The sequence below is a fragment of the Thunnus albacares genome, chromosome 18 (assembly GCF_914725855.1).
Source record: "Thunnus albacares chromosome 18, fThuAlb1.1, whole genome shotgun sequence".
In the NCBI taxonomy this organism is placed as follows: domain Eukaryota; kingdom Metazoa; phylum Chordata; class Actinopteri; order Scombriformes; family Scombridae; genus Thunnus; species Thunnus albacares.
This window is the reverse complement of record NC_058123.1, coordinates 16889088-16917001: the sequence shown is the minus strand read 5'-3', so window position 1 is coordinate 16917001 and position 27914 is coordinate 16889088. Positions and strand designations below refer to the sequence as shown.

Sequence of the window (27914 nt, the reverse complement as noted above, 5' to 3'; positions counted from 1 at the left end):
CTTGAGTGCGTGAGAAAGAATGAGTAACCTCCAGTCTTTCTCTTTCTTTTGTCCAATTTGGTCAGGTGACCCTGTTTGACCCTCTCAGTGGATTGTTGATAAGAAGGTGGGAGGAGGTCTTTTTTTGGGAGGTGTCGTGTAATGCTCCAGAAGGCTGTTGGAATGACTCCTTCGCTCCAAGGCTCCTGAATTCCTCAGAGGTGGGAGTTAAGGTTGTTTTTTTTTTTTGACTTTCAGACAGTCCTCCCAACTGAGCAGAAGAAGTGATAAAAGTCTGAAGTATGCCTCTGTGCTTGTCTCCCTTTTTCAGTTTCTCAGACTCATAAAGTGTCCTCAGGATTCCTTTGGTCCATCTACCTGCGAAAACAGAAAAAAATAGGGATATATAAATATTCTAGATAAAGTAGATTTTGACACATTTAATATGGAAAATAAATGGAATACAAGTAAAAAGGCAAATTGGCTGTGAGATTTTTGTTTTCTGTAATGACAAAACTCGCTGTTCACATACTCGTTAATGTTGTATTTCCGTGTATTTTCAATTCCTCAGTGGTTTTTTTTTAATGGAAATGAATCAGCCTCATACAGTAGAATTCACTAATCCCAGCTGTATAAAGTGTCTTTGTCTTTATCTGATAAGCAGCAAGACTCACTGGGGTGGTGGTGGTGGTGGTGGGGTGGGGGAGTTTATAATCTATTTCCTTTTGCGTCTTGGCCTCGATCCAGGTGTGTTTCTTTGAGGGGTAGATAATTATCATGTTGCCACTTGCTCCGGGGCATAGCACAGCACAGACACTACGCCTTTCTTTTGACTAAACACAATCAGCGTGCTACAAAGTCTGAAGATTATGGTGATATGTGTGGTGTATTTAGGCATAAGAACACAGCACACCCACTGCTCTTCTCAAGTCTGAGCACACCCATTCAGAACACTTAATACCTAGTCTATGACATTGCAGATAAGGACAAACAGAGATTGCAAGTTCCTGGAGCTGCTGTCTCCTATTGCCTTTTTTTTTTTTGTTGGTAAAAATACAGCAAAATACTGAATGTTATGAACAACATTAGTGATGTCCTTTGTTATGGTGCATATACTAATGCAATACACAGTTTTATATAGATATGTAATGACAAGGAAATATGCATAATTCAAGCTGACAGAATTTTCCTCCAATGTCGCTTTTCACTTTTCTAAATAAACAATATACAAATTGATGATTTATTTCCAAAAATTCAGAGAAATAGTTAATGTTACATGACTAACAAACAAACAAACAAACAAGGAACTGCCACACTGTCTGGGCAGAGCAGATGATTGTGATACTATTGCGATGTTGTTTGTCATATTTCATGCTTCCTGTCAACACTCAGTCATCTTCCGAGTTGCGTCAATTTGACTCTAACGTGTGGGAACGGGTTACAATCTGTACTGTACTGTATGGAGGGTTTGTGTCATACTGTGTGTGGGTTTTATCAAAAAGAACAAGTGTATGGTTGAACATTTTTAGCTCGACCAAAACAATAGCTGCCAAACGGCAGAAGAGGGAGGATGACACATCGTTCATTCTCCACACGGCTGTCGACAGCAATGATTCATTAGAAGAGGGAAAAAAACAAGGAGGAGGTGACTTACATGGTGAGGAAGAAAAGAGAGAGAGAGAGAGAAAAGAGAGGAGAGGGTGCACAGCACTGGTCCTTGTTTCTATTTATGGTTTGTTTATCTATGCACCTCTCAGTGGTTTCCTGCCCCCAACCTCTGCTGAAGATTCACACTGAATGAGAGAGATGGACCTAACAGGCGGAAGTGCTTTCACATGATGCATGTGAGCCATATTTTGGGCAAGCAGGTAGACATTTGTTTTTTCCCCTTTATCCTTTCTCGATGAGTCTTTCGACATATTTGCACACTCCACATTCAAACACACCGAGCTGTTAACAAGAATCACTCACAATCTCACCAAATGTGTCCCTCTAGCAGCTGCAGCGCTGCAACACTTCCCAAAATAGCCTCTGTTTCTTTCTCATCCTCCTGCACACACAGTAGGTATTCATACACATTTGATAAGGCTGAGCGTTAGCCACAAGATAACATTAAAAAAAAAAAAAAAATCCATCTAAAATTCATCTATACCTTTATAGCGATAATGTGATGATATTTAGGAGGGCATAAAACAAGAAGAAGAAGAATCTTCTTAACAGTAAGTAGTTAACAGTAACTCTGCCTGTAAGATCATGAAAATACATCTTTACTGTATCACAGTATTATGATAACCGATAATATTATGATAATATTATGAAATCTGAGACAATATCCAGTTTTATGTCATGAAACAAACGCTGAGCCATATGACTGAAATTATTATCATGATATTAATAAGATTAATTGTTTGATATTGATATGTATCCTTATGGCAAATGTTTTGCAAAATCACATAAAAAATGGATGAAATTGATGTTCAATGAATAACATGCGTCAAAACTATTCACAAATAGAAAAAGAAAACCTTCAGCAACTAATTTTGTCACAAGTTTTTAAGTAAAACTTCCTAAGAATCATGAATTTGGAAACTATAAGAAACAATAGCATCATATGGTCATGTTGTGATAATCATGGATGGGTATAAAAACCTCAAATTCTTTTGTTTGTTTGTTTGTTTGTTTGTAAAATGTGTCTATGGCACTGTGTATCTAAAACTGTCTGGCATCGAACATCTTGCCAGGTTCTTAGTCTTGTTTACTTATTCTTTGATCAGATATTCAATGATTCAAATAACAATGTTGACACCTTTAGACTGTATTTTATGGAGGCAAAGTTTTGCTTGTGTTTAGACAAAACTTAGCATTTGAGAATTTAGGCTTCATTTAGTTAAATAAAAAGAGTTTGTATTCATCAAAGTTAAGTATCGATTTTGGTATCAGAAATCATATCAGCAATATCCCCAGATTATACCATATTATACTGATGTTTCACAGCCCTGTACACAGTTATATACATGTGCAAGAGTGTGACTTTAGGTCTGAATTCAAACTATACCAAGTGATGTTTTGAATTAGAGCTAGACCAATAAATCAGCCTGCCAGATATATCAGCTGATGTTATTGCAGATGTATATGTGTATATTCATATTGCATATATACTGTAGAGGCAGATAAGAGGAAGTCACAGTACAGAAATGCCAAATATATGTTGGAGGAAAATCAGAAATAGTGTCGCTGTTTGTACACCAGAGGAAACTGATTTAAATTTTATTTTTCAGCTGCTGGGTACAGACAAATCTAAGGGACACATATAAAAAATGTCTATTTATTTTATACGTTTATGTTAAAAAAACAGTCAGCCAATAAATCATAATCTGATTTCTTTTCTAATATTGCTAATGATATTGGCCAAAATTCAAATAATGGGATCCGCCTCACACAGATACTAGATGTCCAGACTCATTTTCTGGTTATAACAGTTTGTGAAAATGCACCGGTGTGATAGCAGCAGGGGTCGAGCTGATAAAGCATCCAGGCTGCATGAGGAGCCTTTGAGCCTGGGGGAGATGAAGTAGCTAAAATTACCTTCTAATTTGGTGACAGTGCTATGAAAAGGGCTGATAACGGATGCAGGCTGCCTGCTGATGGGCCAGCTTTGGCGCAGCCTTCTCATAATCGACGGAGTCCTCTCCGGTTATGTAAGGAGCTCATCTCCGACCCAGCAAACATATTAACAGAGTGTAAACTGCTGCAGCTCTCCAACAGTCTTTACATTTTTGCATGTGTGTGTGTCTCTATGTGTGTGTGTGTGTGTGTGTGTGTGCATAGCTCTGGGTCCTCTCCCTGCAGAGGAATTATTACACTAATGAAATCATGGCAGGCATTTGACCTCGTCATCACGATCAAGCGGAGGAAGAGGAGAGCTGACCACAGAGATGTCAGATGAGTCTCGCTCAGCATCAAATTCCTCATACCATTGAACACACACAGAGTTGCATACACACTATATCAAGACACACACACACAGACATCCAAGAACATTCTCACCCTCAGACGACTCCCCATCACGTACACGGCACCACCCTTTACATTCCAGTGGACACGCAAACAAACACATAGCAGACTGATATGAGATAGTACATTTTTAGATGTGTATACTATCAGTCATGGTAGGTTTATTCCTGACTGATTAAACTGATACACACACCTGAAAAGAGGGAGAAAAACACACACAGCTCTAACTCCGAGAACATTCCTGTCATCTCATATAACTCATTTCATATCGTCTCTTTCATACACACACACACACACACACACACACACACACACACACATTCACACATAGGTCTGTCGATTACCTCATGATCACACTGGATAGATTCCACCTGTGCCGATAGGAGAGCAGGAGAAGGGCACCATGTTCTGAATGAGTCATACCGTAGTGATCATGCGCATCAGTATCCGCCTGTCTCTCTCTTCTTCTCTCAATGAAAATCTGTCTGTCTCTATCCATCTCTCCTTCTCGCTGTCCATCCATCTATCTATCTATCTATATGAGCCATCTGTTGGCCTGGAGAGCACAGAGGCTGCAGGTCTTTGTGCCCCTACACCACATACCAGCAGTGTGTTAGGTATGCCAGCTATGTTGAGATGTGTATCCACATTCATGCCTCGGCTGGTGAAAAAAGCATCAGCACATCTCTTCTCGGACCTGTATGGGATATTATGTTGTGTTTTGATTGCATAACATGTTACGACCTTAGCGTGATCTGAGGACAAATCCCCAGATTTACTGTATGTTTTCTGGCTGCAGCTTGCAGAGATTCAATGAAGTATGAAAATGCAGTGCAGGAGGATTTACTTTAGTAGCATGTTTTGCTATTTGAAATGTGTATTAACTTTGGTATGAAGATGTTTGTTTTTAATGTTCCTCGCATTTTATATTTGTTTATCATAAAGATTTATGTCATGATAATTAAGGCTGAAATTACACCTTTAAATGCCTTTATTTTTCTGTTAAATTTCTACCATGGATTTTGCTTACAATTCCATAGTACATTCACATATAACTTACAGGTATAGTGGGTTGATGTAAGACAATTAAAATGTCAAGATTTATATGCATGTATTTTTTACCCAGGATTCAGCTACAGAGCTGATGTTTGACTCTAAAGGGCTGACTGTTATATTTACAGTCGATCCATCAGGCTGTGATCACATGCAAGTATTCCATAGGTTTCTGTATGATGACAGTCTGATGTCTGTGTTTCTGTATGGGCAGAAAGTGCTTGTTGAGTATGAGAAGGAGGTGTTGTTTTTAATAATTCAGCCCGCTGTCATTCATGGCAGACATCGGCCATTTTGCCTCGCAATTCATTACAGCCAAGTGCTCTTTGTTCTCGTCTGTGTAGCTCCCACGGCAACATGGCAGAGCTGCACACGGGCAGGAAAATAAAAGCAATAACCATCATCGCTCCACCTGACACAGACCTCATTGAAGATTTATGAGGGAAAGGTTCAGCAAATGCCCAGCTCTTCAATAATTATTGATTAAGGTGATTTATTTATTTTTTAAAGGAGGCTATCTCAGCACAGGGTTAAGGTGGACGGCATTGTTGACGTTCTGCAAGCTGAGGCTTAAGAGGTGATGAGATAGAGGTGAACTGGCCAAAATATTTGGACTGTGTGAGATGGAGCAGCTTTAGCATGTGGGAGGGGTGTGTTCAGGAGCAGCAGTTATGCAATCGCAGCATGGCGTACTCAACACTCTCACTGCAGCGCCAATATATGGCCAATATGTAGATGCCTTAGTGCTGCTGACAGCTACAGAACAGGCCGTTCCTTCCCTGTCCCTATCACCCCCACCCCAACTCTCTCCCCTCCTTCCTCCTGCCCCCACTGTCTGTCTGTGCAGAGGTCTGTCAAATGTCATAACCACTGGAGACATGACACCCACAAGATACCATCTACACCTCAAATGACACATCATCAGGGTCTATTCACAGTTCCTAAGCCTTGTTTGTGATCGATGCAGATAAGTAGTTGCGCAGGTGTGTCTCTGTGAGTAGACATGTGCGTCTCCATTCATGCATCTTCGGGTTTGTGTATCTGCAAAATGGACGGCCATGATGCAACAACCATGTAAATCCCAGCTTAACGTAACAGAAGCAAAAGGCAAACAGGCATCTCTGTCTATTTGATTCTCACACAAAAGAGAGCTAGAAAGAGTGGGATATTGTTAGGAAACCCACACACAGGAGCCACACCTCGCAGATCTGGAACATACAGATGCACATGCAGAAAATACAGCACACGAAACAGATGCGAAGCCTTTTCTCATCCTCACCTGTCTGCTTACGCACTTGTTTCGCTCCAGTCCTTCCTTGCCTCCTCGCTCCTGTTCCAGTTATTGAGATATTGTCGCCGTCGACGTTGTTGATGCTGAAGATAAACCAAACCTCTCAGTCTCTTTTTCTCACTAGATGGGAGGATGCTCTCTTCTGTCCATTTGATTTCTAGCAGGATGAACAACAAGCGGCAGGGAAGGGAGGAAAAGATGGGGGAGATGTAAGATGGAGGAAGCTGTTGCAAGGTGGATGCGTCATGTCTCGGGCAGCTTTCATCTCTTGTTCCTCTCCTCCTCCTCCTCGCCTCTGTGGTACCTTTTGTCCTTCACTCTCCCACCCTTGCTCCTTCTCCTCTGAGCTGTGGCTGAGCGTCTCCCTTTGGTATCTCTTTCTCCATCCCTCTCTGTCTCACCCTCCTGCTGAGCCTGTCAAATTATTCAGCTTATTCTGTGCAGTGACCTGAGCTTCTGTGCTGTTCGTTCTCTTTTTCTTCTGTTGTTTTTTTTCTGCTCGTCTCTTTCTTCTGCTTCAGGTGGACGTTTATCTCTCTTCTTCTTCCTTCCCTCTTCTCTGCTGTTATCTCTCCTCTTGTCTCAGCCGCCGTTCATTACTCTTCTTTCTCCTCCTCCGTCTGCTCCAGTCAGTGCACCTCACAGTCAGACATGCGCAGTGTTTTCACACATACATGCACACATACACACACACACACTCTCTCTCCCTCTCTGTCTCTGTGCTTCTGGCTCCCTCCTTATGCATGTTGCTTGTTTTGCCTGCTTGCTCACCCCCTCCCCTCCCTCTCTCTCTCTCTCTCTCTCTCTCTCTCTCGCTCTCTCTCTCTCCGGCCTTCCTCTTTCTCTCTCTCTGGCCTTCCTCTTTCTCTCTCTCTCTCTTTATCCCTATCTCACATACTCGCTCTTTTCTCTCTCGTTTGCGCTCTCCCGCTGCAGCACACACTGCAGTGCCTCTGCAGGCAGGATCACGTTTTCTAGTTGCCAGAGAAAATATTTCAGCCAATGAGAAACATTAACAATGCTCCCCACCCCCCACCCCACCCCCGACTAAACACACATATGCATACACACGCACACGCACATGCACATGCATACACAAATATGCACACATCCTTCCGAAACATAAAAGATTTGCACCCAGAGCCATGAATAATACTTAACACACACACACACACATACCAGCCAGGCACACAGGAAATACAGGAAGCTGGTGCAAATAGATCTAATCTACAGAGTGCGGCACAGCTTGGAAGGGAAAACAAAGCATAAATTCACAAATTAGTTTTCTATCAGGCTGCTGACTGGAGGCTTCAGGAAAACAGATCCCTCATATTCAACACTGACCACATCTCATTCATGTTTACAGAAATGGATTCCTCACAAACCGAGCCTCAAGGAGAAAATGTTTATAACACAGCAGCGAGGTGCAAAATTTTACACTGTTGAGTTTTTATAAATTCACCCAGAAACTTGAAGGAAGCATCCTAAGCTCCTGCCACAGATCTGCACATGCAGTGATGTTGCATAACGAGGATTTTAATAAGTTTTGTATCTGCTCAAGCTTTCATGCTGACCAATATAAATAATCCTCAGATCCACGCAAAAAAAAAGCAGTGATTTTGTATTTCAATCAATGTAAGAGGGTTACGCTTACATAATGTGAGCATCAAATGCATCATGTAATGAGATGCATAAGAGCAATAAGTCACTGAGTATAACAGAAAATCTGAACACCAAATAGCTCTTGTTAAAAGGAGTTTTAGCACTGAGTATATTGCATGTATTAGTTCCATATACTTGATCTTCTGTAGATCTTCAGACTTCTGAGAAGTAAGAAGTTTGAGAAAGAGCTGTGGTCAACACATCATTGCTGCAATAAAAGTTACTCAAACTCAGACTATGTTGTGTGCACTTTTGCAACTTTGGTGTGAAACTGGAAGTACATGTCACATTCAATGTCAAGCCCCTGAAAATGTGGCTTCAAATCTTAAAGATTATCTTCAAAGAATTAAATATTCATGAATGTTTGTAACAATGAATTATATAGAAGGCATTACAGTAATGTGATCACTTTTTTCCAGGAAAAAGTAGTGTGAGGGCTTACAATTTATGATTCTGTTTATGGGTTGAGCTTGTTTGCTGTCTTGATGGAGGGCTGATGTCAGTTTAATCTCTGTGCCTTCAGTGGACAGACTGGTCCCTGATGTGTTATCTTTGCACAGCAGCTGGAAATGTGCGGAAAACAATAGTCTTTGCAAGAGGAGAAATACGCCTGCCAGTAACTCCAAAGTCATTTTATTTCAATGCTGTGTGTTCTTAGCTGCCCTGCTAACATTAGCTAATGGTTAACCTGCCAGTTAGTAAATACATCCCAACTGTAGACTGGCTGCTTTTAAACCACAATGTCTCCTTAAACCACAATGTTTCTCATCTTTTAAATACAGATGTTGCGTGTGGTTTTGGAGTTGTTAAAAGACACCTTTGATGGAGCTGATGGCTGATGGTTTGAGGGACAGAGGTCTGGCAATGTTAGCAAAATGTAGAAAAATTCTTATTGGTGCACTGGTGCATGACATCATATTTTTCTAATTGAGTCCTGCCAGCGAGAAGAGCACAAACACAAATACAGAAATCTTTCATGTGAGTTAACCAAACCTGATTGAACTTTGATGGAAAGTTATGCGTTCGTACTTACAGTTAGAGGCTGACTGAGAGGCCCTTTAATTAGCTTTTTAACTCTAGCTTCAAGTCTTAAATGTACAACTTTGTTACAAATTAAAAATGAGTTGTACTCAATAGCAATGTTTTGATTTTTTAATAAAACTTACTAGATGATTGTAGCTCAAAAATGAATTCTCCAATAAAATAAACAAAAACAACGCCCTTAGCATGATTGGATACGTCCTGGGTGTGTCCAGTGATTACATCTTGTTCTTTTTCAGCTAGCTAACATTAACAAATGAAACACCGGTCACCAGCCAAATGGTGGTAGCATTTAATCTGTTCATAGATAGTAATGTAGCTTGTAGACTATCAAAGACAAATAACAGCTAATCCACTTAATACAATATATCAGCACAGAAGAAGCATTCAGCATCCAGCTGCATCCAGTCTTGCTGCGAATCATTGATCTGAACTAGACTTTGGATTTTCTCTATGTGAAATTCTAGCTCCTAGAAATCCTACAAGTATAAGTCACTCATAAAAATACTGGTGTACAACCTGTGGAAAAGCACTTTTTTCACAGTGTGAGAGACATAAAAAGCACTTTCAGCAGGGCAGAGCGTCTGTTTAAAAATAGACCAAGAACTAGAATGCTGTTATTATAAACTTTCTGCAAATGTCAAGAGACCAAAACATTATATACATGTGTGCAGGCGAGCTTTATGACCAAGTGCACTCAACTGGCCATAAACTGAGGTTTAAGGCGAAGTCAAGGTCCTTGGAGTGAGCATGTTGTTTTCTCTTATAAGAATTTTTCCACTGCTGTCTTTAGAGTTGAAGTGCAGTTCAGTTGTAGCTATAAGAAATTGAAGACATACAGTATGTAATTGTAGCTTCTAGGACAATAAGACTTGTCACATGAAAAGAGTGCCAGACATGCCCTAAGGCAGACTTCATTCAACAAGGTCTAATTTCTACTTTACATTCTTCCATAAGCCTATTGTCAGACGATGGACAGACTGAGGAGGAAGGGAAATATTTTGTCGTTTAAGAAAACATTTAGGTATACTTGGTATTTTGGCATGGTATTTTTTAACATGTGTAAAATCCCTCTTGCAAGGCAAAACCAAGACCAAAACATGCAATAACGTGTGTGTATTAATTTGATTTTGGGGACCATAACAAAAGCATAGATCTACAGGTGGAATATTTTAAAGTACGAGGAATATCAAAAATGACACTATCACTGATGGCAATAGTACTACATGCTGATACTCCCCACCCCCACACACCTGACCTGGGGCAACATATGAATGGGCTAAACTAACATTAAGTGTGGTTATTTTCACAAGGATATCTACATTTTAAAAAAGTGCATATCATCTGAGTAATTTGAAAAGTACTATAATCACATAGAAATTATGTGTATAAGATTATTTTTAAAAAGTCATCTTTTTTGTAAAGGTGCAATATGCGACATTCAGCCCCACTAGATGTCAGCAAACAACTATTTGCTATGTAAAGATATAGTGGAGTAATGGCGTCCTGAGCAGTGAATGAAGTCACACTCTTGTGTGTGTTGTAATCTGAACCTTTCTAATCTTTGTTTTGGAAGCCAGTCCAGCCACGCGTAGGTGTTAGTGCATGTGAATGTGCATGTTAGTGGATGTGAGTCCCTCCCTGTTCTCCCCACGTCTGTCTTAATATACTGTATAAAAAAATAATTGTATGACATTTTTTTCAGGATTTGAATGTTGCTTGTGTTGAATTTTTTGAAAGTGATGTTTTATTCAGACAACAATGCACAATTTCACTTCCAGTATTATTTCATCACTGCTTATAGGGGTTCTCACAGTTTTACATACCCATGTATAGTTTCATGAAATCTAGTCCTGCCACAAGCCATTGTAAACTTAGTATGTTGCATATTTAAACGCACAATATGTAATTTCTGCCACTAGGGGTCTCTCAATCAAAACAATAACAAAAGATGTAGTGTGATGATGGTGTGAAGTAATGTGGGATCATGGGAGTTGCTGTCTTCAGTGTTAAACAACCAACTTCTCTAGGATAGGATTACCTCAGTGTTCACCATTCAGGATGTTTTTACCGGGAGCCAAATTATCCGCAGAGGTCTCCTCCTCTCCAAAACAAACAGATTTGGTGATTAAAACCTGTAAAAACACTGAATAAAGCAATTTCACATTAAAAATCAGTGTTTCTCCGACGCTGTTCGGTGGACACAGTATGTCTGATAGGGGCTGTGAGCTGAGCTGCTGCTAATGTTTGCTCAGCTTGTTTCTCTGATAACTTAAGATCTAGACGTTCAGCAGGTTTTTACCATGAGTCTAATTACCTGCAGAGGTCTCTTCCTCTTCAAACAAACGTACACCAGGAAAAAACTGTAAACAGTGAGTAAAGCAGTTTCACATTAAAAATCAGTGTTTCTCTGATGCTTTTTTGCGGAAAGAGGACGTCCAGGAAGGGTTGCTAGCCGAGCTGCTGCTAACTTGCTTGTTTCTCTGATAACTTAAGATCCAGACATCTAATGACTTAAATCCTTAATCCAGTTCAAAGATATAGTTAAAAATGACCAAGATCTAAAAAGTTTATCAAAAAAATGTGGCTTAAAACTGAATAAAAGTCAATATATGACAGTATGCATATGCGTATACTCTGGTAGACGCCATTGTAGTGGACAACCACAATGTCAACACATGCATCATCATCATCATTTTTCAGATTCAGATATTTAGGGTTGCATCTCACCAAAACCATTTTTTGAATGGTTTTGGTTAGATGCAACCCTAAAAATCTAAAAAGAGGTGTAGATTAAACACGACAAACAAATAGTGTTATCACATGTATGTCATTTTACTCTTATCCCCAATTTTAAAAGGACATTTTGTTGACATGTTTGTCTGTCTTAATGGTTCTTTATTGTATTTTACCTCTTCATCGAAATATTTTGAAAGACGTTACATGCTGAAAATTACTACATCCACTGTGGCCACTGTGGCGTGAGACAGCTCAACCTCTTCCTCAAAAAGACTCCACAGTTAAAAGCCAACCCAACACTGCAAGCTTACAAAGAACATTAAGTACATGTGAAAAGGACCTAAAACTTCTTCATCATATAAAATTACTTTATCATTATTAAAAATGCCATCAAAACTTTCATTTTATTTAAGCTCCTCTTCTTCCAACAATGACTCACTGTCATACTAGAATACATCACAATCACCAATTTTCAAGGAATTCAAAACATGTCTGGTTTCATTATTCCTCAGAATGAGTAAGGTGGCTGACAGATGGTGTTTGGCATGCAGCACTAAAACAAAAATGTCTCATCTGACTGTTGAGAGTGAGACAAGCCTCCGTGACGGTTGACCTTTGAATGTTACCTTACTCACCACGCAGGCCAGCACAATATCAGCACCAGACAAGAGATATAAGGTAATATGCAGCTGGTGGAGAATAACTGAGTCAGGGATAAAAGAGATAAAACTGCAGGGAACAAAGGAAGGAAGTCCAAGGCAGAAATCATAAATCATTCAACAGTAGTGCATATATTCAAGGCTTACATTAGTGCTGTTCACTTACGTACATTAACCACAGAAGAGCAAGATAATGCATCATAATGGGAATGACTCACAGGTCTCACACAGTATATTAAAAAGTGATCATGTTTGTTTGTTATTCAGCGTTTATTTATGAAGTCAATAAAAGATAGCACAATATACAGTAAGAGCTGATTTTACCAGAAATTTAATGTGTGATTAAATAAACATCAAACCAGCAAAGAACAACAGTGACCCACTAGAGGGAAGTAAAGAGAGTCAGATGGTGCTTTATGCAATTCACAGCCCTTCTTTCCTGAGATGCTTTTATTCATTAACACCTAAAACAACATACAGTAAGCTGCACAGATTTAAGATATGATAGCAGTCATGGACTTTGAGCACACACAACGTGAAAAATGAGGTTTAGGTTGAATGAGGTAGCACATACCGTAATTATCTTCTATCTTGTCACACATCTATTATGTGTTACAGGTAATTTACTGGTATTTGTTTATCCCTTGATCTCTCTTTTCTCATGTGTTTAGGCTCTAAAACACATAGCCAACCTTGTCCTTTCTCATTACACTTACACTCATAAAAGCAACAATACAGACAAGGAAGAAACTCATGCTTAACACTGGAAGACCTACAAATGTGAAGGGTTCAGAACAATGTGTACAGATGTGTGAATGAATGTGTACTGTGTTAATATATTACAATACAGCTTACTGTGTTACTTCAGAGAAAAAGAACAGAAATGAAAATGATAGAAAATGACATCCCACAAACACTCTTGTAAGAGTCTTGTGTAAAGTAATGAAATATATTGGGAGTTTTAGATAGACTTTATAAAAATATAATTTTACAGCATGACCTGGAGGAGTTCAGTAGCCACACACAACATATATACAATAATAGTTTTTACAGGTTGCTAAATTTTATACAAATTTCCCTGAAATTTTCTGAGTAACTTGCAGGTATTTAACTGTTAACTTTTAGGACATTTTACTGAGAGGGTTATGCAATTTGTTACAAATTATAAGAAAACACAGAAAAAATGAGTAACCACTCATTGCATTTGGGTTAATGTGTAGTTGTTAATTTGCAAAAAAAAAATCTTAATAAATTAGACTCTTTCTTTAACTGACAGAAAATATATAGTTTTCAGTGTGTAGTTTTGTGTGTCAAACACTATACTAGCATATTAGTAGCTGCTGTGTAACTGTTAATTCTTAGGATATTTTTTGAAAGAGTTGTGTATTTGGTAGTATACAGGAAATGTGCTCATTTTAGAGTTTTTTTTAAGAAACAACCCAATTTGCTAGTATGTAGTTTGACACACAAAACTACATACTGAAAACTCAGTATTTTCTGTCAGTTAAAGAGTCTAATTTATTAATGTTTTTAAGCAAATGAATAACTATGTATGAACCCAAATAAAATGAACTTACCAACTAAACCAACTCAACACTTTCATCTGTTTTTTCTTTCTAAATATTCCAGAAAAAACACCCTCTCTGTAAAAATCTCTGTTAAATACCTGCAAATTACTTAATTTACAGGATATTAGAATAAAAGGGACATGTAAAATAAAGCGTTACTTAATGACACAGAGTAGGAGGATATACATGTGCATTATCTTATTATAGAGGGTTGTGGGCTACAGTTCTTTGGTCATAAATTACATTCGTAAGTGCTGTCACTTAAATATAAATTATCCCAGAGCAATTGGAGTCAGTCAGTATTCTTTAAGCATAAAAACCATGACAGAAGACAGCCACGCCCAGGAGAATGATGGCGTTGGCGTTGACAATGTTCCTCCATAGAGGCTTCTCTGTGGTGTCTGTGAGCTTCTTCTGCAGCTCTGCCTGCTCCTCTGCACTCAGCTTCGGGGCCTTTTTGTCCTCCAGGCCACAGAAGCACATCAAGGCCTTCTTGCACAAGCCTGGCTCCTCCTCTGGTTCTGTGATGGAAGAGACAAAGGGAATGAGGAAGGTCTGCTTGTGCATGTGTACAGTACATGTGTGAATGCATCTATATTTCCACTGTGTATGTGCTTACCCTCCATGCCCATATAGTCGGAATCATTGTTATCAACCCAGTCTTCTTTTTCAAGGTCCACCCTCTCCTCCGTACAGTTCCTCAGGCTCCAGCACAGCCTATACAACTACACAAACAACACGACACATGGGTGGAAACAAATTATTTATAAAGATGGTTATGGCATTGTCTTCCACTGAGTGGTCATATTTGGGGAAATTAATGATTTATCCAGCCTTATCTCACAGAGGCCACATACATGCTTGTCGTCGATTGGTTTGGTGACGAGAGAGACTCCCAGGATGATGATACAGGAGATGACAAACAGGATGATGGAAAAGTAGAGATAGTGAACTCCACATATGATGGTGGGACAGTTACTGGGGTTAACACAGCTACCTGTCCCATAAGCAAACTCAGCAATCATCCTGGACAGGCCTATAAGCAGGCCAATCATGAGGCCATAAAACGCACCCTGAGGAAAGAGAGAAGTAGGAAACACTGTCAGTTTAGACATAAACACATAGACTTGAAGGTTCACACTGACCATTAGAAGATCCCATTTCAAATACGCTTACAATGTAAGTGATGGGGGCCAAAATCCCAGTTCAGTTTACCTGAAGATATTATTAGGCGTCAGCCATCTTGTTTTAGGGCAGACTTGAAAAACTGTGAAAGAGTCTACAGCCATGCTAGCAGTACTCTGAGGCAATAGGCACAGCTGTGCTTTGAGCTGAATGCTAACACTAGCATACTGAAAACATGCTCATAATGAAAATGCTAACATGCTGGTGTTTAGCAGGTTTAATGTTCACCATATTCACTATCTTAGTTAGCTTGTCAGCATGCTAACATTTGCAAATTAGCACTGTACACAAAGAACACCGGAGGGTACTGAGAATGCCATTAGTTTTACTGGCATTTTATCATACATTAAAGTATTAGACAAACTGAAACTGAAATAGTGGATGATTAACAACAATAAACCAGAGTTTCAGGATGCAGCAGGAGCATTGGAGGGAGAGGTCAGTTGAGGCAATAATGACAGCAGCATTAGTAAGAGTGAGTTTTTCAAATCTTAAGAACTTTCTTACAGACTTGTTTGAATGTGAGCTGTCATTGTATGAATCTGCTGATAACTGAAACTGATCAGCTGATGGCGTGCATGACTTCTGGGTTTTTCCTCAGTTAATGTGACAACCATAAGAGTGAGAAGCAGATTAACATAGGGTACATGTTCACACCACACTTTTTTTTTTTTTTTTTTTTTTAAAAAAAGGCCCTTTGACCTTAACAGCACTTTTCCAGATCGTATAACATATGTCCATGTTGCTTTTTAACTGTCTCTAACTTCTTTACCGTCAGAAGACACACTATTACACAAGAACTCAGAGGACGCAGTAAAAGTAAAGGTTACCAAAGAAAGACCTTTGGCCTGTAATTACTTAAGATCCTTATAATGAACTGCATCTGACCTCACTCAAAACTTCCATGTTTTTAAATGTAACAGGCATTATCATTTGCAATGTCCAGCATTACACAAGAGTAAAAGATGATGTGGGAACTTACAGACTCATTAACACGTTTGCAGAAGATGGCAAGCATGAAGACAGCTGCAACGGGTGGTGTGAGGTAGCTGGTGATGGACTGGATGTAGTCAAAGAGCTGACCACTCTGGGCTGACTGTACCACAGGGATCCATGCAATACTCACACCAATCAGAACCAAAATGAACACCCTATACACAAACAAACACACATGTGGAGATAGTAGCAGGCACATAGGAATTTTAACAATCATCAGAAATCATATCAAACAAAACACCACTCAACACTCTGTGTAGATTCATGACCAAAACTTTGTGTACGCACAAAGCCAGAAATATGCATACTCATTTTTTTGTGCCGAATTTGCATGCCATTTCACTGATTGTGTTGCACTGGTGAGGTTCTCCGACAGCATAACAGCTGTCATTACGTGCCGCTACTACGCATGGCTGTGCGGCTCCTCATAACATCCATATCATTAATTTATCACATGGACTATAAACCATTGTCAGTAGTGACACCTCAGAAATGTAATAAATGATTTGGTTGTAGCACTCTTATCTAAACTGAGGTATGACACATCTAAAGATAAAATAAATAAAATGTTGACTCCTATGTTAATGATAAAGAATGATAAAATTAATCACATAAAGTAATAAATCAATGTTGCATTTATAAATGTGACACTATCAGTGCTGCTGGTTATCAACCAAAACTAACAATGTTTTACTAAAACATTCTGTTACTCTTCTTATATTTCATCTCCACCTCATCACATCACCCTCAGATTGCTTTAGAAAAACATGTGTATGCCTGGTCTGAAGAATACGTGAAGTGCGCACATTCTGTGTTTATAAATCCCAGTTTATGTGCGGGAAATGGCATATGCATTGTTTTTGTACGTACACATCGTTTATGCATCTGGCCCCAGACGTGTTTTACCTGCCAGCGATCATGAGTTCCTTTTCACTGGCGGTGCGGCGAATCTTAGTGTAGATGTCCATGGTGAAGAGAGTGCTGGCACTGTTGAAGATGGAGGTGAGGGAGCTCATCAGAGAGGCCAGCATCACAGACAGCATGAGTCCTCGTAGACCTGAAATAGATAGAATAACAGATTTAAAGAGGGGCGAAAAAGGCAGATAAGCTCATAAGACAAAGGTCTTCAGCCACCCACCATCGGGCATAAGATCCACCACCAGTTTGGGATAAGCGATGTTGGTGCAGCCCACACTGGCCCCGCAGTATTTTACACATTCATCAGGGTCCACACATGCCACCACATCTGGAATAAGATCAGCAGGATGTTAAGAATGATTTAAATCCACCATTATCTCTGTGGTAAGATGAGTTGCATCAGCAAACACAAGTCACATGATGAGCTTCAGCAACTAGAACACACTCACCAGCGTAGAGGATCCTGCTGATCATCCCGGGGAACACCATGAGGAACATAGGCAACAGCTTCAAGTAGCCACATAAGATGCAGCCAGCCTTAACGTGAGATAAATTCTTGGCTGAGAGGCAGCGCTGGACAATCACCTACAGAAAGACAACATGCCACAGTTGAGGGAAAAAAAGTGCATTGACACAATAAATGGTAAAAGTGATGGGTATATGGATGGAAAAATGGTTGAAGTTAAAATTCTATTTAAAAGTTCAACATAAAATATTTGCAAGACAATAAAACATTAAAGTTAAAGAAGCCAAATTGGGAATGCTTGCTGATAAGTATTCTCTTTTGCTACCTGAACAGGCATAAAGTAGACTGATCACATTGTGTTAATGTGTGTGTTGAATGTCAACAGTTCAATTAGCATCTAGTTCTTCACCTCAAGGATAAGGCTGGTGATATCCTATATTTTGTTATTGTCAACAAATCCATTGAAAAGACCAAAGCCAATACTGTGTCCGTCCGTCTCTTAGTACTTTACAACTTCCCCAGTCTTTCTGTTGCGCAGCCCTAGGTCCAATTGTTCCTACCAAGTATCAACTATCACAGCTTGAGGCTGAGGCCAATGCTCAAGCCAGCTCCAGGACTTACACTGTGTCGGACTATTGTTGCAATATTTTGGTAAGTTTAATGTTACTTGATTACAATACCTGCCTGGTTAGCACAATTTAGCTAAAGTAGCTAATATAACCAAAGTGTGCACGACTCGATGTTCCCAGTAAGATGGTGTTTGCTTTGGTCCAAGGAAGTGGTGCATGTTTCCAGAGCATGAAAGGCAACTCCCCACCCATTTATTTGGAAGGTTGCAGGCTATCGGTGTATGGTGTGGCACCAGTGTGAATCAATGATGTGTTTTTAATAGTCTTTGGTCAACAATGGAGGTCTATGGCACAGTGGACTAAGCTACATCTTGCTTTGGTTACACAGGCAATACTTGGTAGTAGGATCAATTCACTGTTGGTCTCGGACTTTCATGGGTTTTGTTGACAGTAAATAAAACAAGATATCACTAGACATATACTCTTATCTGTGTCATTGGGTTTGTCACACCAAGGTCTAAATAAAAGCGTGTCTGTGCTGTCTGGCAAAAACAAAGCAAGATATAGGTGCATAAATGTGTGTACAAATATGTAGGGATTAACTGAATGAGTCTGTGTTTATGACCACTGATAGTTGATAGCACCAGTAACAGTGGTCACACAAATGCCTAACAGTGCTGCCCATTTGCTTGACTGACCTGATCAGTGCACCAGTACCAGGTGGCCTGAATGGTGAGTCCAAACACCAGGCCAGGCCATGGCAGGTCTCCTGTGATCGGATCCCTAAAAATATGGAAAGAGTCTGCCCGAGGCTCGTAGCAGCTTTCACTGATGTTACCCGTGATGGCAGGGACGGCGGTCATGTAGCGGTCCATGAAGTTTTCATAACCTCCCACCTCATGGAAAGCTGTGGACAAGTGTGTAAGTTAGACTAATTTACAGTGATTTGTCCCCTTGTAACAACCAATATAAAAGCAAAACAGCAAAAGAATAAAAAAAGAAAAAAACACATTACCAAAGCCCATAAGGATGAATGATCCAACAATCATGATGACAGTCTGTAAGGTGTCTGTGTAGATCACTGCAGCCAGTCCACCTGAAATACAACATGTGATGCCATCAATTTATATATTCTGCATTCAAAATCATTGCCTGTAATGTACATAACTGAACTTAATGGAGAGAATACAATCAAAATAACTGTGTGCATGATCCAATTTATTACACCAAATTAGGTATTCAGTGTTAAGTGGTGTTATGTAAGTGCTTTTCCACTGCTCATCCTGTAACACTAAAGTACAGGTGTGGATGCATTGTTACAAAACAGCAACAGAAGGCCAATTCCTGCTTATCACAGTCCATGGGTAATTAACCACAATAATAAACCACAGATAAAGTAACCAGGGAGAGGGAGTGTGTATGTCTCGTCTCTACTTATAGCCCTGAGAAGACTCAGGTGACTCATGGTGACATTCATAAAGTTGATAAGACCTCTTACTTTGGTAAACAGGTACAATGTTCCGTGATTTCAGTGGAAAAGGAAGTGAGTGTATCCAAAGTGGACAGACCTGTGACGGTGTACAGCGCAGTAATCATTAGTAGCAGGACAACAGCTAGGTAGATGTTCAACCCAAGAGCCTGATTGATAAAAATGGCGCCAGAGAACATATCTGCCTGAGTGGAGCAGAGAGGAGAAAATGTGTCATTTCAATCAATTGCATGCGACACTGGTAAAATGTTGAAACAGAAATATGGCATGAGAGTTAAGATGCGACTTACTGAGATCTTGGTGAACACATACAGGAAGAGGGATAGCACAGAGAGATAGATGCGAATACGCTGTCCTCCAAACCTCTTCTTCAGATACTCAGGCATTGTGACCACCTAAACACATCCACATGAGAGTTTTACTTTGTTATGTGTTTGTTTTACTTACTTTTGTTACCTCCCAGTTGATTGGGAGTTCATTGCTCAGTGGGGGAGCTCTTAAAGGGGACATATCATGCACATTTCCAGGTCTATATTTATATTCTGGGGCTCTGCTGCAATATATTTGCATGATTTACAGTTTTTTTTCCTGTCTCAAATAGGCTGTTTTAGCTCCTGTCTCTTTAAGCCCCCCTCCTAATGAGCCCATTCTGTTTTGATTGGTTAGGAGCTGCCTCTCTGATCAGGACACTATGTAAACAAGCTATAGTAGTAGTTTAGATTTCACTTCTTTTTCTAGTTCTTTACTCAAAATGGAAACATCTCAAAAACAACTTTACATGTTTGAGCCGAAATCCAAAGCAACAAAGGCTAAAGATGGACAAGGATGGCCATTTATGGGCGTGCCCGAACAATGTGACATCATCACAAGGAGGAAGGCCGAGGCCTGGGTTTTGACTTTCAGGGAGAATGTTTACATACGTAAGTAAGTTTTGGAATTTTGCCCATGTTTAAGATAGAGATCCGACATTATAACAGTATGAAAATAACAGAGCTGTTTACCCCAGCTTTAATGTAGATGGGCACAAAGAGCCATCCCAGAATGACGACCACTATGAGAGCCTGAAACAAAAGAGCACAAACATGAATAATCAGTGCTGCTATTTGCTAAGAAGTACCTAAAGATGAAGTTGACTTCTGTGTTTGTTGTGGGTAATCTACAGATTTATCAGCTTACCTAACCGAGAAAACTGATAATATCTGTGTCACAGGTTAGAAACACATTTATGTAAGAAATGATAATGATATAATTGGCACATCAGACTACTTTGATTACTCACATTCCATTCAAATCCACCAATGGCTATTCCTGCAGCTGCAGCAGTCCCAGCTATTCCTACAAAATGTCCACTGCCAATGTTGCTGGCAAACAGTGACGCTCCGATCTGTGGAGTGTATGGTTATATTTGTAAAAACATACATATATAATTTCTAAGTCTCACAACTTTTTTTTTGGAGTGAATTTCATTACAAGAAAGAATGACAAATATAATCATTATAACAAAGAAGATTCCAGCTGACTATGCATTTATGATATGCCATGTTGTCAGTATAATGAATAAGCACACAATTATTAATATGTTATTACTCTATAAAATGCTGATGTTAACACAAAAGGCTCATGAAACACTGCATCACACCTTTTACCAGTTATCACAAAACAATAAAAACTTGTTATCATGAGCCGTAATGCTACTTTATTGCTTCAAGGTTACTGTAGTTAAGAAGATTAAGAAAGAACTCAATCTCAATAAGCATGAAAGTAAGTGTTTGTCTGTTATTCTGAGCAGCTAGATGCTAGATACTCACTGGCCACCACACCATACTCCTCCCCGCAAGGAAGAAGCCACCAACTGTGGATCGGTTGGTGCGGACCATAGCCTGTAACAGAGGGGGACATTTTAGATTATCCTTGAATGCATTTGCAGACTCTCACACACTATTCCAACAGTCACTGCATATTTGTTAATGATTGCATACTAACAGTGAACAAAAGAGTGGAAGAACATCACAAAATCTCTGCATACAATTCATCATTATCACTGACTGCACACATACAGCAAATCTTATTTAAATAAATATTTGCAACCTGAAATGTAAAATGTGTCTCATTTACTTCAAAGTGCTGCTGTAAAGATGCTACAAACAACTGAGATGCCTCTTATCTTAGCAAATATAATTATTATTTTGAATTCTCCAAAATATAAATCATTACATTTTCCTTTTGTGGCTCAATACAAACAGAATTCGGTTTAATTTCTAAGACCGAAAACTAAACTACAACTCTCACAACCATATAACATAACATAATATAACAAGGATTTAGATAATGGTCAACGAAAAGGTTGAACAACTCACCCATACTCCGACAGCCAAGACAACCACAAAATAAATCACAATGACGGATATATCTGCTGCATTGTTAAGGGCCACGGTGGTTGTGCCGTTTCTCGCATTGGTCCTTATAAAGGAGAATCCAAAATAATCATGAGACATTTTGCTGAGAGGGTGACCAGAGAACAGGAGTGTTGGTGAAGTCGCTCCTCTTTGACTGACGCACCTGTCAAAGACACTTAATGTACCTTTGGTCCTGCAGGCAGGTGGAGGTGGGTTTATGTGAGAGTGGGAAAGATGGGGCGCAGAGAGAGAGAGTGAGAGAGAGAGAGAGAGAGAGAGAGAGAGAGAGAGAGAGAGAGAGAGAGACAGAGAGAGAGAGAGACAGATAGAGAGAGAGAGAGATAGATAGAGAGAAACAAAGGGGTGTGTTCATCTAACAAATATTGTGAGTGTATTGTGTGTGTAGATATTGTGTTTGATTGAAAATGTACTGTAAATAGTTGATTCATGAATATGGATTTGAAAATGAATGTGCTAAAATGTTTAACCTTTCAGCAAATAATGTTGTTAATGATCAACCAACAAGGAAATATGTTGAGCAAAGAAACAGAGGAGTTCTCGTAAAACAAAGGACCTACAGATAAACTCCATCAGCAGTGCAAATCAGTTCACTACAATTCAATTCCAACACTTACAATCAAGTTATAAACAATTTCAGTAAATTAGAAAAGTTTCATCAAACAGCAATTAAGAAATTAAGATATTTCACAACTGAATAGCTGCCTCCTTGTAGAAGATCGTGTTACCATGAAACCTCTGTTACATAGTCCCCAATTGCCCTCTCACTGCCCTCTCGCACTGACTTTGACACCTCTGTCAATGAGTAAAATGGCAATATGCACGGTTGTTGATAACAAATCCCACTGATATTTGGAGCATCAGACGAAATGATGTTAACACCATAGCAGAGTAATCAAGGAAATACTGAATCATAAATATAAATAGATTACTAATTTTAAAATATTAAGTTCTGCCAACAAGGAAATATTTTCTCATTCACTGGAAGTCTATGTCAAACAAAAAATCCCCGACATCACCCCACTCACAACAACAACTTAACTCTTTATCCTCATAACACTCAAGTGTTTATCTGTGTATTAATTATTAATCAAAGGCCAGTATTTTGGGAAGGGTGCAACAAAAAATAAAAAAATAAAACAATAAATACCGTACAGGTATAAAGGAAGCAGCAGCCACTAGGTGTCTCTATAGGACAGTGAAACTAATCTGAAATAAGGCGACTTAAAGCTTGTAAATAAGGTAAAGATATTTAAGGGTACAAATCTCACTCAAAAAGTGAGTCAAAAAGCCCATTCACACAGGTATCTTCACTTTTGCCTGATCAGGCCTCTTCTCAAGACTGACAGCTCTCTCTCACTCTCCTGATAGTTTTGCTGCAGCTGTTTGGGTGGGACAATTTATAATTTTACCATTTTTATGACTTCCATGTGACATCATATAATTCCTAGCATCGCTGCACCCAACCTTGACTAAAGGTCTAATTAGCAAGAGGAATTAAAAACACCTGTGTGGGTGTTCAAAGGCCTTTAATAATATATTTGCTCTGCAAGAAAATACCAGTGAAACATGATGTGTGTACTGTCTGCACGGACATGCATTTAACAGGTGTTGGCATTGGGAAATTAACATAAAATTGTTTGTTAAAAGTCTTGTTATAAACAGCAACCCAGAAGAACACATTGGTTACTGAAATATTAAATTTTCACTGGTTCAATAAAGAAAATGAACACTTTTCATGATATGAGAGTGATAATTAGTATTTTACTCTTTGTTTCATTTGGTCATATGGAGGGTTTATAGATTGTGTGGTAGTTAATGTAATGATAGACAGGGCAAACATCCACTGAGCAGGACCACACCTGTAACACACTGCACAGTTACAGGTTGGAGATTAAACGCCCAAAAACACCCATTGAGATTTTAATTGAGCCATATCTGTACACACAAGCTAAACAATACATCTTAGAAATGTGAAATATCCAAATCATGAAACAAAGTAGTCGTGAGTCCACAAAACCTCAGTGGGACAGGTGATGGATACAAAAAACAATTAAACTAGATACAAGGAGTAGCATCACACTGAGCCAGAGCCCTCATTACTTTATTTAGACATCCTAATCATAACCTGCTGTAATTAAGAATGCAATTTAGTAATTAACCAATGTGTTAATAGCCTTGAGTAAACATCAACCAAAAAATACTGCTATCTAATTTGCATTAAATTAACAGTGATTTGTTTATTGAAGGCTGTTGTATTGAATTCCATTAAGTGTATCTTATAAACTCACTTAAGCCTTACTGAGCCCACTGTTGTAAGCCCAGAATCCAATTTACTTTCAACATTTGCGTCATTCCTCACCACCTATGTCCCAGTGTTACCAGACCGCTTCGACCCAGTGAGTTGGCTGCTTGCAGCTTTATTTATCATTATAATGCTGACACCGGTGTCCAAGGTTATAGTGCTCTGTCACGGCCAGAAGCTGTGAGGAAGGAGGAAAGGAGAAACTAGAGAGAGAGGAATGAAAATGTGTTTGCTTTTGTTAATGAACTTGCATTAAGGAAATTAATTGGATACATGATAGTTATACTGTATGGTAGAAATATAAAACCAACCAATAACTGGATTGCACAAAAATGCCATCTCAAGCATTATCCCCAAATCAGAAAGAAAAAAATGTAGATGCAACATAATTTGTTTATTCCCCAGGGGAGGAAATTAAACGCACTTGTGGTTTCACATTTATTCAGAAATCAGCCTCAAGAAGAAGTAAGGAAAAAGGTGAGAAGGTATAATACTTGTGTAAACATTGTTATTTGTGTTCACATCAAACATGTCAAACCATTACAGTGACAGAGCAACTACCACCACAGCATTCTACCTAAATGCCTGGATGGTGAGGAGAGGGAGCAATATAAAGGAGTGATGGGATGGGAGAGTTATCAGACTGGTACTGTTACAAATGGCTGCTTAAAATCTCTAAATGGGGACAATCAATATTCACTTGAATGAGAATCAATCACTGGAATGAGGCCAGTGCTCTGCGTTGATTAAGGCTCAGTCACACTCGTTGATTTCAGCCCTGATTTTAAACCCAAGAGGAGACTCTGGCCTTCTAATAGCTCCTGACAGGTCCAGATTTTTTCTGATGTTTTTTGATTTTGCGTGTCCCAGTTTACTTCTGTGTTCACCAAAACTGGAATCTGAGTATAATAATCCTGGCAAGAGCTGGTTGGTGTTTAAAACACAAACACAGAGTCGATCACATCCCAGGGTAGCAAGACCACAAACAAACACTGACTGATTAGTGCAAGGCATCGATCTCTTACAGGAGTTCAGTGCCTATACAGTAGTAGTCTACATAAAAATGTGTGAATATATTGCAGTTGTCTTTGGCAAACAGAGCAGCAATTGAGGCTCCTGTGGTCAACACAGAAACAATTGTGTCTTATGAGCTTCTCCCTGTGTCTACATATCTGTATGATTCAGGAAGTTCTGGCAGAGGGGCCCATGGACTGAATCAGCTAAACATGCCTGCAGGCCTGGCCTTCAAGGCAGACCTATAGACAGTATTTATCTCATGACTTCAGCACCAGTAGTGAGTGCTACACATTGTGCTTTGGTTTTATTATAACAGCAGCCTATTCAGAGTAAAAGCCAACAAACTGAGATGATTCTTTTCACAATGTCTAAGTTTGCTTATTTGTCTGTTTTATTTCCCAGTATGTAACTTGTGAATGCAGTCATGTGCATTCAGCTCTCAAATTTTGAACACACGCACACACACACACACACACACACACACACACACACACACACACACACACACACACACACACACACACACACACATTGGTAATTTAAACAAGACATTCCATATTTGATTTGGTCGCACACCTATCAAAGAATCAATGGAGCTGTATTTGCTGAGTGCTGAAATTGTTCAAATGAGAATGTGGTTAAATTGTATTAGCATGTACAATAATGGACCCCTGTTTAGCATAGAATATGACCAGAATAGGTTAGTATCACATCTTACCTTATCAGAAAGTGCAGTAAAAACACACTGTAAAACAGCTAAAACAAGGGAAAAAAACTTGTACTTTGGTTATTTTACAGCAAATGAACAGGTTTCAAATTTACATTAATCTTGATGTTGGTGACCCCTCTGGTGATAAGCTGTCACTGTTCTGGTGGTGAGCACCTAGTGCATGCACTTATTACAACATATTACAATAACAAATTTCAATCAATCATTGGTATACAACTAATAAATGATAACAAAACATAATATACCCAATGACTTTCTCTCTTTGGAAAGGGCATCTATAGAGGGCAACAAGTACATTTAGTGCATTTAGTTGCTAAATGCATAAACATACTTTCAACCTTATTTTTAAACATATTTTTGTAAAACTATGTCATAATGTTATTGGTTTGTTGCATTACCTTGCTTTTTGACTGTGTATCCAGTTAAGACAATAAATAATCATGTTTGGGTTGTTGAACTGAGTGACAACTGCTTTTATTAATCATATGGTTATTTACACAATAATACTTAAACTAGGTAACTAGGTATTAAATAAAATATTTAATTCCTTAGTGGCTCATATGCATACAGTATCTGGATGAATCAAAAGAATAAGAAGAGCCTGGCTCAACAAAAACTAGAGATAAGTCTTTTAAATCACATCCTGATTTGAGAAGGCTCACTTTCAAAGTAGCAAATATGTATCAATAGATTGACTAAATTATTGGATTTATCTACTGTGTGACCAACTAATAGTAGAGAGTAGAGTTCACTTGTAGGTCAGCATAACTCATGTACAGTAGTTCAAGAGTTGTAATCACAACACAATGTCTGGGCACAGCTCCATGTCCAGTAACAGAGGGGCATTGTAACCGCAAGTCATGACAAAGACTGAAGGGTTTTCACCCAGGGAGCTGTTGATGTCATACAGGGTAGTTGACACGGGTGAAGGGAGCGCTTCAGGGTGATCAGCTGGAAATTGCACATGGGCCATGCAGCAGTCATTAGAGGTGAAGCCCCCCTGTACGTCAAAACCATAATACGATGCCCCCCTTCCTCTGATCACACTGGGGTTCTCGTGAGCAGAACTGTGGGAGCTGGGACTTAGCAGATGTCATTGTGTGTCTAATGCTCTTCTTCAGCCCCCATTGGTATGTGCTGGGACTCGGTCCTTCATCAACTAACAACTACTCTCCGTCAGCTGTGGCCGTAACAGAAAAGGGTGGAATCAACTCATTAAAGCGGCGATTTCCACTGAAGGGTGAGAAACTAAAGTGGAATAGACTTTTTCACAGCAGTCATTCTGACATATCAAACACAGGTGTGACTGCCAACATTGTTATTAGCTGCATTTCACTGCAGTAATTGCTGAAGCAGAGATATCATTAATGTCATTTTGTTAGGTGTTAGTTCCACCTGTGCTTTTCCTGAAACAACAAGCCAAAATGTCTGCTGAGAAAAAGTCCTGTGAATCTGATTTGATCTGCGAACAAAAATGCTCTGATGCTGGCCTGGCTGTCAAAATCCAGGTAAGATTTATTAAGAAAAAAATAAAGTAAAGTACAAATTTCACTGAGTTTTGAGTGAAAAAAGTGAATCAGTCAAACATAAAATTTAAAGAAACCCATCTTACTCTTGGGTTTATTGCCAATATATTACCTTGTGTCTTAAAAACTCTGGCAGTTGAGGCAAAGTTTAACTTGAAAGTTTCATTTGCACAACAGATACTAATGAGAAACATGCAGTAGAGACATGCAGCTGATGCGCTTGACAATGTTATCTTTTCTTTTTTTTTTTTTTTAATTGGCGCAAAGACAAAACACTAAATCAACATATTAAA

General features: G+C 39.1%; 1 protein-coding gene across 1 annotated transcript; it reads right to left on the bottom strand.

Moving 5' to 3' along the window:
• Window positions 1–12798: 12798 nt before the first annotated feature.
• slc5a1 (solute carrier family 5 member 1) lies at window positions 12799–22223 on the bottom strand. Its single transcript, XM_044334685.1, has 15 exons — window positions 21987–22223; window positions 21438–21509; window positions 20909–21013; window positions 20631–20690; window positions 19920–20024; window positions 19709–19814; window positions 19156–19236; window positions 18839–19047; window positions 17555–17690; window positions 17326–17433; window positions 17094–17244; window positions 16174–16342; window positions 14864–15079; window positions 14626–14731; window positions 12799–14527 (listed from the first exon to the last, which is right to left on the bottom strand). The coding sequence occupies exons 1-15, from the start codon at window positions 22122–22124 to the stop codon at window positions 14313–14315; spliced, it is 1977 nt and encodes a 658-aa protein (XP_044190620.1). The 5' UTR covers window positions 22125–22223; the 3' UTR covers window positions 12799–14312.
• Between the last annotated feature and the right edge of the window lie 5691 nt (window positions 22224–27914).

What these genes read in the sequence shown, in the direction of transcription:
- slc5a1 (XM_044334685.1), bottom strand. Translation starts at nt 22,124, where the DNA reads ATGTCTCATGATTATTTTGGATTCTCCTTTATAAGGACCAATGCGAGA. An exon ending in GGTACTGGTGCACTGATCAG is followed by an intron (nt 17,691 to 18,838) that starts GTCAGTCAAGCA and finishes GTCTTTCTGTAG; the next exon opens with GTGATTGTCCAGCGCTGCCT. An exon ending in GCAAACGTGTTAATGAGTCT is followed by an intron (nt 15,080 to 16,173) that starts GTAAGTTCCCAC and finishes CTCTTTCCTCAG; the next exon opens with GGTGCGTTTTATGGCCTCAT.